Source organism: Carettochelys insculpta, chromosome 1, assembly GCF_033958435.1.
Source record: "Carettochelys insculpta isolate YL-2023 chromosome 1, ASM3395843v1, whole genome shotgun sequence".
Taxonomy (NCBI): domain Eukaryota; kingdom Metazoa; phylum Chordata; order Testudines; family Carettochelyidae; genus Carettochelys; species Carettochelys insculpta.
In genome coordinates, this window is record NC_134137.1 from 230427608 (window position 1) to 230439483 (window position 11876).

Consider the following 11876-nt stretch of genomic DNA (forward strand, 5'->3'; position numbering starts at 1 on the left):
TTTTCCTGCTGCAATAAAAATGTGACACAAATTCTGGAAGCAGATCTAGAAAGTAACATATATGGGTATTCCTATGTACCAGCCGCCATTTTAATTAAAATCTGCTCCTGGAAGAAAAATTTCTAATCACATATCAAGCTAGTGGAAAATAAGTAATTATGACTCAAATGTTGTCACACAACTTAGCTTGAGATAGACTCCACTGTGACTTCACTTCTCCCCTATTCTGGGAACTACTAGATGGCTACTTTCCAGTAAAACGGGATGATCTCATCATCAGCAGTTTTATGAAGAATTGACAACAATCTGGGTGCAGAAAAAAATTATTTCAGGATCAATGTTTCTCTGAGGTAGCATATTCCTTACTGGCCTGAGCACAGGCAAGTCTTTGTAAATAGCCAGCCTTATACTTACCTGGTTGAGGTCAAGGAAAAGTACTTTTAAAAAAAAAAACAAAAAACTATAGTGGAAAATCCATTCACTACAATGGGTTTAATTAAGGGCCAGTGAATTTCCCTGGATATAGAGTCAGCCAGCTCTGGGGAACAGCCATCAGCTGCCCTGAGCCTCCTAACCCTGACACTTGAACACCTCATACCCCCAGGGTGTTCCCCTATAGAACGTGAGCAGCACTAGGTAAGTTTTCTAGTGTGACAGTATCATTATACCAGTTTCAATTGTTTTGATAATTTATTTCAAAATACCTGTCAGAGTATGTCTGCAACACACAGACAAAACATAACATTTGGGATTGTACTTTATTTTTTACAAATAAAGCCTTTACTAAGGATATTTATACCAAATTAGAGTAATTGATATAAACTACACCAATGTGCTTCCCACCCCTCCAGCACCGTGAAGAGACTTGGGGTGAGAAGCCCAAGAGAGGGGCAAGGAGCATGGGGCTAAACCTGCTAGGCTGTTAGGTGTGGGTGGGAGAAGTTGGACTAACTCTGCTTGGGGGAGGCGGGGGAATTATTAAGAAGGTGGGGAGTCTTCCCCATGCAGACCCTGACTGCCCACCAAGCCATTCCCATTTCATCAGACACACCTGCCCCTACCCCTCTCTTCCCCGCCCCGCGGTTATTTTTAAAAGAGCTGTTTGGGAAAATATTTTAGTGTCTAAGTCTCTGTGTGAATTATGTGTGTGGGTGGGGGGGGTTAGTTCTTTCTGGTAGGTGAGGTCAGCAACTTTTCCAATGTGCTGATTGACACAGTTATCATGAGTAGGGACTACAGTATTACTCCTTTTGTCCATTGGGTTGCGCTTAAGCTGGCAGTTGGAATCCAGGGACTATATGCTGTGTAATACACTTGTAATGCAGCTGTGGCCAAACTGGCTCACAAACACTCCCCCACCCCCATCCATATGCACCTTATTCTCCACCCACCAGACCGTAGGGCAGGTGGGACCTCTGCCTTGCTGCAGGGAGAGGGGAGTCTCAGGGCTTGTGCCCAGTGGGGTTGGGGGGGAATCTTAGGGCTTCTCTCCAGGGGAGGCGGATGTCTCAGCAGGCACCTTCTGGTGGTGAAGCTGAAGCCCTGAACCCCAGCAGCACACCCTGGCTCTGGAAGGTCTGAAGACTGTTGTGCACAGTTCATAGGGTCATCAAGTAATGCATGTGTGAGGGTTTCACAGTAGATTCTTTTTTCTTGTGACTTTCCATGGTGGTTGTGTGCAGAGGTGTCTGTTGTGCACCGAGATTCACGTGAGGCAGAGCCGGCAGAACTCTTCCAGTTTGGTGCAGAAGCATTATTAGCTGAAAGCAGCAAGCTGGGAGAAAGGGGACCATCGAGTTTGTGATCTAGCTAAATAGGTTCTGGCCTGTTTGGGACAGAAGAAGGGCTGAACCACTGGTATTTGTATAGAGCCCACACGCTTCTTTGGGAGCCCCTGGTAAGTTAGCAGCAGTTGGAATGAATATACCCTTCTGAGACACACAATATGGGAGCACAAGTGTAAAATCAGATTTACTTTATCTTCATTCATGCATTGGCACAGCCAGTATGAGCTGGGACTCTGTAGAATGAGCCTATTCCAAGCATCTCATTAAAAAGTGTTCAGTGGATCGGTCTTGGTTTTTTCAATTTGATAGGCAGTAAGAGAGGGCCCCTCGTTCTTGTGAGGAAGGGCTTCGTACACCTTCAAGTGTACACATTGATCTTCAGTTTTGCTGATGCAGACCTGAAAGACACCAAGAACAGGACAGCCATGGACAAAGCGGAGTCTAATAAAAGGATGGTTTGGAGCGCTGTAGTGCTGAACCTTTGAACTGCTAGAGAATAAAAATTACATCACACCTGCTATTATTTAATATGCTTAACCAGGTCTGTGTCGTACTACGTGTGTGAGCTAAAACAGGCCTCTGTGCCCAAACTAGGGTGTTTGTGATGCACGGCAGAAATAGAAATGTTATCCTTGCGCTCACCAGGTTAAATTCAGCCCTGCCATAAGAAGCTGCCACTCCCACTTCTTGCTCTGGGAGTTGTACCTCCTTATGCCTTCAAACATTTGAGGGATAAGGGAAGGGTGACAGAGGGGGATTAAGCTGGCAGAGGTACATCCACACGGCCTCTGCAGTGCCAGCCCCCGCTTCGCCAGTGCCAGACTCTTAGGGGGCTATGGTAATGAGCTTTGGGAGGATGGAAATAGCACGCCATTTGCAATCCCATGAAGCTCATTTTGCACAGCTTGCTGGCAGCAGCGCTGGGTGGAGCGCCATGCAGGGCCAGCCTAGCGGAGCCAGGCTTCCATGATGTATAATATATTCAACCCAGCCCAAACACACACATTCCAGTAATCCCTGGAAATGTGCAATTTTGAGTTAAGCGCAATTCAAAAATCCCACTTCCTCTGGCCCCGCACAGCCCTGGTTCAAACCCCCCATGCGGCCCCGGCTCACGGTTACCGCCCCCCGGGCAGCTCTGACTTACCATCCCCGCCCAAGCCTGGCTCAACTCCAACCCCCGCACCATGCACACCACTGGCTCAACCACGCCCCCATGCAAAGCCGCACAGCCCTGGCTCAGCTCCACCCCCTCCACCCGCCATGCAGCCCTAACCCACCTGAGGAGTAACCCCCCGGCCTCCTTCTATGGCTCCAACCCACTGCCAGACTTAACCCTCCCCAACCGCCTCCCCAAGCCCTGGACTTTCAAAAGGAGCTCCAGGTGCCCCTGCTGCTTCCCCGGCTGCAGAACATGTGTTCCACCGGGGAAAAAGCTGCCCCCCACTTACGCAAAATTCAAGTTATGTGAGAGTGCCTGGGAACAGAACCCTTGTGTAACTCGAGGGACTACGGTAATGAAAGTCTTCATTTACTAGGGCTGAGGGGGCCTTGGCAAGTTACCAATTATTGGCTATTTCTGCAGGGTGGAGAATGTCCAAGTACTACGGTAAATTGGCGTGTGGGCTCTTAGTCAGGTCAATACATCTCACAGGCCTTGAGAGCGCAGTGTCCTTGCCCAGCTAGCTTGTGGTGGGAGTTTCCAGGCCAGATTGACAAAGTGACTCAGAAGCCCAAACTGTGGGGGGGGTTGAAGCCCAACATTTCAGTACAGTGTAACTTAAACCTCCCGCTGAACTGCCCCCCTCTGAGCACATAAATGGTTTGGAGTCCCCTGCTTGCCTGAAATTCTGCCAGGGGCCACGCACCCTACTTTCTGCAACAGGTATCAGGAACCCCACCCCCAACTCTCCCACCCAGGTGGGATTAGCCTAGGTGTTGCCCTGCCATCTTACTGAAGGCCCAGATCCAGTAAGAGGGCTCGGACGCCACAGAAACTTTAGAAAGAGCACAAACGTCCCTATGACCCGTAGCTCGTTGGCAAGGGCGCACACCTGGGCCAAAGGAAAAGCCATTCAGTTCCCCCTTGTGCAGGTCATATTGAACCGTTTCTTGCCCTGTTTCCTCACTATTTGCATATCTGCCTTTAAGGCACTCAAAATTTCACCTGCTTCAAGCAAAACATGTCAGCAAGAATGGAAGAAGGGAGGAATTTTGTTGAATACTGACCTTAATTAAATAGTTCATTCCACCAACAACCTGCGTCCTATATTGTAAGGCTTCAAAGACTTGGTATGTTGTATTCTCCTTCTTTTCGAGCTGTGGCTTCACCTATAAAGGGTTAAAAAAGAGTTAGACTGCAATGAGCTCAGGATACCTTTTTTCATCAGATGTTTTGAGCCTCAGTTTCCCATTTGTAGTGGCCCAAAGAAGGTGCAGAGACTGATATGTCACATATAGCATTTCCCCTCTTTGGGCATTGCTTTTTAAGTAATTCAGCTCATCTCAGCTCTTCCAGTCCTGTTTCCTGGGCTTCACAGCCCTGTCAAAACTATGCTTGCTGCCTGGACGTTCCAGAAAGCCATTTTTTACTTGCTCTCTGCAAACATCTCCTTCCAAAACCCCGCTCCATCCACCGACCTCAGAGTTTGCCTGGCCCAGCTCCCTCTGGAAGGAGGCAGCAGCACCTCCAGTTTGCCATCACATTCCTCTTAAATCAGTGTGACACTGTGGCCTATTAGCACCAACTGGCAAAGGTTTCACGGTTCTGAACAAGCATCTCCTGTCTCCACTTGGACAGGTCACTCTACCTGCCACATGACTTTCATGGTACTTCACGGCACAGGCGGGCTGTGGTAAAACCTGTAACATATCAGTCAATATTCATAGCATTGGAAGCTGTGCATATGGGTGATACAGTTCCATTATTCCTTAAGTATGTATTGAAAATTATGCCCTTATGGCCTTGGAAGGAAAAGTGAGTCACCAGGGAATAATACTGCCCAAGGATGGCTAATTCAAGCAGAGGCTCAGCCAGGTGTAGTCGGTGGAGTATTTGTTACTTTAGTCAGTTTGCCGTGGCCTCAACCCAAAAAGGAAGTTAAAAACCATCAAGATGAGCATCAAAACCACATGGGCAGGAATCCTCCTGTCTGTGACTGAAGACAGAAGACTGTTCAGTATGTGTCATTGTATGGGCTCTGAAGGACTTGTCAAGATATTGTGAATACCAACAGTGTAAACGTGCAGTGGGTTACGCTGGAGAAAATGAAATTTGTCAGGTAGGATAATCTCATTTCTGTTTTTGTACGGTAAATGATACGTATGGTATGTCTGTATTCCCCAACGTGTGCTGTGTATCTGGATGACACCCCCAAATAATTTGGCATTTAGCACGGCCTGCCCTGGTTGATGGCCCACGGGAGACATGAGCTATACAACTGACCCACTGAGCGATGCCAAGTGTTACACTCTAGGACTCAGCAAGGCACACGGGGGTATGCCTACAGAAAGAACTCTAAGGCTGCGTCTACACTTGCATTCCTCCTTCCAAAGAGGCATGCAAATGAGGGAAATCAGAAATGCAAATGAGGTGGAGATTTACATCTCTGGCACCTCATTTGCCTATTCTTTTAAAAGAGCTTCTTTGGAAAGAAGAAAAGCAGTGTAGATGCTGCTCTTTCGAAAGTAAACCCCATCTTTGAGACAATCCTTCTTCCCGTAAAAAGAGGGAAGAAGGGTTCTTTTGAAGATGGGGTGTACTTTTGAAAGAGCCACGTCTACACTGGTTTTCTTCTTTTGAAAGAATATGCAAATGAGGTGCCAGATATGTAAATCTCCATCTCGTTTGTATTTTCAATTGCCCTTATTTGCATGCCTCTTTCGAAAGAGGAATGCAAGTGTAGACGCAGCCTAAGTCTTCCAGGCCGTGTGCTGGGCAGCCTGTGTTTGGAACAGAGGAAATCAAGGCTCATGGCAAAGACGTGTAACAGTCATGTGCATCTGCTCCATTTTGTCTTCAGTTTCTCTTCCTGTTTTCTATCCCGCTTCTGACCTCTGCAGTAACCTTTCTACAAAGGAAGCTGTGACCAAAGGACTGAATGAGCCATCCAAGCTGCTGGTATGTTTCCAAACAGAAGCTCCCTTCTAGCCAGAGGGAGATGAAAAAAGTCCTCAAGACAATTTAAGCTAATTAGCTAAAAATCCTTTTTTTTTTCCTTCCTACTGGTATTGAGAGAATCCAAATTGAAGCAATAAATGCAAGTCTCTCTCCAGGTGGTGGCACCTATGCAAAGAACCTTACAATTTGCTGACGAAAGCAGCTGTGCATTCCATATTTACTCAGAACCAGTTAGTCCACAAGGTTGTAGTTTAACATTTGCTCGAAATATTTTCCTACTTTGTTGCTGAAGACAATACAATCACCTTTTGAAAAATATCTTTGCATAGATTTTTAGCTGCACAATCAAGGTGTACATCTTCCAGCCTTAAATGCTTGGATCTTCAGGCATAGTTTTTGTAAATCAATTCGTCAAAAGACCACCCTGGTCTAAATTATACATTTTAATTAGCATTATACAAAAAAACTTGCTTCCAAAGTTTTCCTCTCATTTCTGTCCACCCCGATGTAATCATTCTCCCTCCAAAGGGACAACACCCCTTTTCTTCCCAAAAGCTGGACAAATGAGTTTCTATTCTTATGGAGATCACAGAAAAGAAAGTTATGTTCCCTTTTCTAAAAGCAGTTAACCTGGTGATGAAGCCATTAAACCACTCTGACTGATTAATGTAAATTAATGTCTTTGCTCCTATGTGTTAAATATGTAATAACCTGGAATTATGATTTTTGAAAGCTTCAGTGTACAAATATAACATCATCCTAGTAATACTGACTAAGCCAACGTGAAACAGAGACCAGTTGCATGATGTATTCCGTACTATTTCCCACTCTATGCTACAGGACAGCACTGTACCCTTATTACAAAGAAGTCTCTAACACTTCAGAGACTGTACAAAACACTGTCACTGACATTTGTAGTCCCAACTGTAGGACTTTTAATGAGGGGCTTTCTGTATGTCCAGCCTTCTCAAGCTGGCACTGCAGTGGAAAACAGGCTCCGTTGCCTTTAGAAAGAAATGACAGAAGAATGGTTTTTACCAAATGTCATGTGCTACATTTGGGTTCAGGGCTTTGGCTAGAAGGGATGAGGGGAGACGGGTGGGGGTGGGGCAGGGCAGGGCAGGGCAGGGGTGGTGTATAGGTGGTGGGGGCCATGGGATATGGAGCTCCCCTCCCTGAGCAGCGGCTTCCCCATTGCCCAGCTCATGATCCAAAAGCTGCGATCTCGACATTCCTCCCAGCACCCGACCACCCCTGCACTGGAGTACTCGTTCCTCCAGTTCCCACAGCCTCTTCCCTTTCTGCTGCTCTCAGCAGCTTCCCCACACTACTCCCAGGCTTTCCGTTGCATCAGAAGTGTTGCTCTAAGTGTCTTGTCAGCCCCAGCTGTCCTTGTCTCAGACATACACGCTACCACCCTCCCCTTTCATAACCTCCCAGCGCTATTTACCCAGCCCTTATTTACTGGAAGGGCCCTTCCCGTCAAGGGAGGCCAAGCAGACAGCTGCCTCGCTCCCAGCCAGACAGCTCATTGTCCTCCGCTCCTGCCTACCCCCTGTGGGACTAGGCGCTGTAAAGCGTAATCCAGTCCTGACCAAAGGACTCTGGGTTGCTGTTTCTGGGCTTATCTAGGCTTAGGGCACCACTGGACACCACGCTCAGGGGTCAGCAGTGTTACAAGACAACCTCCCCAGAAGTGCATAGGGCTGTTGGGGACTAGCATTCAGAGGCTCATTGGTGTCTTGCTGACTGGCAGCATTCGCAGCCCTAAGCTCAGCACCCAGGCGTCTCCTGCAGTGCACGGGGAGATCTAAGTGCCGAAGCAAATGAGCCTCAGAAGCCAGCAGGCAGAGCGGAGAGCCGGCTACACTAATCAGGGTAAAATGGAGAGACCAGGGAGTGCAGCATGGGAAGGGCCACAGGCTTACTGGTGGGCTGGAGAGAAGCGCACACCTCTGCTTGAGATTCATGCTGGCAGAGGGCCAGGTGAGGAGTGGCTTGTAGCTGCTGAGGCAATCAGGGTTAAACGCCTCGTCTCTCTGGAGAGCTTTTGGCAAAATATCAGGTCCATTTGCTGTCATTGTAATTACGTCTTTTGGAGCCTCTTTTAAGAGCATTTTGGCTACTGTCAGAACATCCCATGTAGCAATAGCCTTACAGTTGGGGAAGCTGAGGCAGGGAGTGCTGAAGTGATTGCCGCACCCATTGGCGCTGTGGCTGACACAGGAATCACACCTGGCTTGTTGCTGCAAGTCCCAGTGCGCTAACCACAAATCCCTTGTGCTTCAGTCATTAAATAATGGGGCACTTTCATCATCTCTGTAAAAGGCATTTACTCAATCAAGGCAATTCATGTATTTAAGCCAATCAGCAATGGCATTTTTCTGCTGGCAGCCAGGGTCCTTTGCTATAAAGAGGGTCACAAAGGGTGAAGTAAGAGCCACTGCAAGTGTTCCTATCGGCAGGCTGCTGGTCAGGTAGTCTTGGTTGCTAATGAAATCACGGAGATCCCAGCTGACTCTCAAATACCAGATGCTATTCAAAATCTGCCTCACACAGATCACATGCAACGGCGGGGCCAGAAAGGGGAACCCAGCACTCGGGAGTGTTCCCCTGCTCCAAGCACGAGGCAGGAGTTCTATCGTTTAGATCATAAAGAACTGTGAATACTCTTGTTCGCATTTTTTCAAGCTCACCAACCAAGCGAGTGCTTTAAATCAGGGGGTTTTCAATTGCCTTCTTTCTCAGTTACCACCTCCCCACCCCCAACACACACGCACACCACAAATGCTATAACAATTCCACAGCCCACCTGTGCCCCAGCAACTGTTTTGAGTCACGTACACCAGGTTAAAAGCCAGGGCTCGTGGCAGTGAGCCGCATGCTGGGTAATTGCTTGGGGCGGCATGCCACAGTGGCCTTGCAAAGCTAAGTTGCTTAGGCTTCGGCTTCAGCCCTAGGTGCTGGCGCATGGGCTTCACCCCTTTAGCCTTCTGCCCAGGGCCCCAGCACATCTAATGCTGCCCTGTTCTCTGGTGTATTTTGGCAGCCCCCTGAAACCTGCTTTCAGCCCTCCGGGGGTATGGGCTGGGGAAGAGCGTCTCAGACCCCTGCTTGGGAGCTGCTGCTGTAAAATCATTCCAAGTGCATGACCCTTTCTTGAGAGCAGTTCAGTCTCATATATACCTTTTGGCTCCACTGCCCTTAGTTAACAGGGAGGTACATTTTAACCCCCCAGTTGACCCCTCTGCACGTGAAAGGAGAATCACCTTTTGATCATCTTTGCATACACTGAAAACTAAGGATCGTTGCCTCATTTCTGGTGCAAGGGGGGTGCAAGCTCACTCTTGGCTTCTAGAGATTTTCTTGAACAGAGCTGGTTACATTTCTACAGTGTGCGCACACCACAGCACTAGTATTTTGTCCTCCTCTGGTGCCTTTTTTTTTGGAGGACAAGACGCTCAGGCTGCATCTACACTAGCTCCCTACTTCAAAGGGCGGATGGAGAGCAGGGTGCCGGGAGTTTATTAATGAAGTGCTGTGGTGCATATGTAGCACTTCATTAAGCTAATTTTCCCCCCGCCCCCCAGGAACTTCGAAGTGTTGAAATTTGAAGTACTGGCTCGCGTGTAGCCGCAACTCACTCGCCGGTACTTCGAAGTGCCTGGGCAACGTCAAAGGCCCTTTACTTTGAAGTTGCCACGAGGGGAGAATTAGTTTAATGAAGTGCAGTATCTGCACTGCAGCACTTCATTAATAATCTCCAGACGCCCAACTTACCATCCTCCCTTCAAAGTTGGGAGCTAGTGTAGACACAGCCTCAGTGTGTCTCACGAGCATAAATTAAGCCTCACAGTCCCCCTTTGAGGAAAGGGAGTTTTATCCCACACACCGTGACCCCCTTCTACAGCCAAGGAAACTGAAGCACAAAGCGGTGCCATGCTTTGCCCTGGCTTACACAGGGAGTCCATGACAGAGCCAGGCAAACCCCGAGTATTTCCCTGTCCGAGCTCCACAAGCCCAAATACCCTTCAAGGGACCCTAAATCATTATTGGAAAGACCCAAGTTACAAACCAGAGCAGAATACTGACAAAGAAGCCCATTTGCACTTTCTTAGACCCTTAAAATCCAAGATTTTCCAGGGATCTAACAAGCCGCAGAACTCTCAGAAGGTAATTTGTTTTTTTTTAAATAGTGACATCCAGGGACACTGAAATACCCATCCCCCTCCTCTGCCCTCTGGTAATGGGGCTCTAGTAGCAGACCTGGCACTAGGAACAAAAGGCTGACTTTCTGGGTGCTCAAATGGGACCTCTAATTCACTGCCCGTGCAGCTCCACTACTCCAAGTACACCAGTTCCAGTGTAGACAGAGAACACGGCTATTTTTGCTACAAGCTGAACCGCTCTAATCCGCAGCTCTCTCGTTGGGCAACATCCATTATCTGGCGTGATCTTACGTAGCCAGACAACGACTTATCATGTGTTTCTCGAGGTTCCTTAAAGTTTGTTTACAGCCACCAGCTTCCCAGAGTTTCCAGAAGACAAAATAAGAGCATATACTCTGTTTTTATAGTCTTCTGATCTACCTTTCAAAGAGTAAAATGGGATGATTCGGGTAATCATAGACTTGCCAATCTAACTCTGATCTTGAGTAAGAAACTGGAATAGCTGATATGGGTCTTGATTAATAAAGAATTAAAGGACATTTGTATATTAATGGCAATCAGTGTGAATATATGGAAAATAGTTCCTGTCTGACTAACCTGGTATCTTTGTAGATGAGATTATAAAAGTGGTGATAAAAGGTAACACAACTGATGTGCCATCCTGCTGTATGGCATTATACTTGGTATCACATGACATTTTGATTAAAATACTAGAACAATACAAAATTAACATGGCCTCACTACATTGATTAAAAGATTGAAAAGGTCTACACTGGTGTTGTACAATCGTCAGACTACCTGGTCCCATCCAACCTTGGCATATCTAAGAATTTCCTGGGCTGTAGTCGCTTCTTAAGCAATTTTTTCCATGCCCCATTCTTGGAATCAGTCAAGAGGGTTTCATTTGCAATGCTGGATGTTAGATTTTAAAATAAAGTTTAGCTTAATTCCATCATCTCTCCAGCATTTGCCTTAAAGACACACACTTTTCTACCATTAGTGTCTGTTTTGCTTCTTTCATTGGATGCAACTCACCTGGTCAGCAATCGCTTGAACTTCTGGAGTTGCTGGCTTCACCTCTGAAAACTCTCCAAACATCATAGCGGCAAAAAGCCTCTTAGGATGTTTGGACACTGACAAGCAAAATCTAGAGCAAATGTGATCAAGAATGGCCAGGCATCTGGTGTTATATAGTCACACAGTCATGTGATTTATATAGGTGGAGTTTACCATCATTAGGTTTGTGAGGGGAAAGGAGGGAAGAAAGGAACAAACCAAAACAACACTGTCACATGGTTACTAGTAAGGTAAAGAGCACTTCAACAACCATTATGTGACATTATAGTGCTCTCAGGAGACCAGGAAAGCAAAAAGCAAATAACCCCCTAACCCCTATTAGTTACCAGAATTGGTTCAGGCTGGTTTGGCAATGTCTTGACTCATCACTTGTTTCAACACCCGTAAAGAGGGTGATGCTCTCTTTGTGCTTAGGAGCCTGCTTCCGGAACTGATTGTTTAACACTGAGCCACACCCAATTGTTTCCCCAGTACTATATTAGCATTAACATTTCAACACATCACAAAAATGTTGGCACATGCTACCACCCTAAGCTGTTCTTTGGCTTGTGTTTTAGCTTTCTACTGGGGGAAATAAGACCCACCTTCAAAAAAGACTCTGCATGTAGAGTTTTTCACCAGACTTTCTGCAAAACCTACGTGCATTTGGCAATTAATCACATTTTAATTTCACGCCAGGAACAACATTTCCTTTTTCTACATAATTTCTTGAATGCTTCTCTT

The 11876-nt window shown here is 46.9% G+C and overlaps 1 protein-coding gene across 1 annotated transcript; it reads right to left on the bottom strand.

The window, feature by feature from the left end:
• Positions 1-1960: 1960 nt before the first annotated feature.
• LOC142016831 (cystatin-A-like) lies at positions 1961-11237 on the bottom strand. Its single transcript, XM_075001173.1, has 3 exons — positions 11112-11237; positions 4017-4118; positions 1961-2185 (listed from the first exon to the last, which is right to left on the bottom strand). The coding sequence occupies exons 1-3, from the start codon at positions 11175-11177 to the stop codon at positions 2051-2053; spliced, it is 303 nt and encodes a 100-aa protein (XP_074857274.1). The 5' UTR covers positions 11178-11237; the 3' UTR covers positions 1961-2050.
• Between the last annotated feature and the right edge of the window lie 639 nt (positions 11238-11876).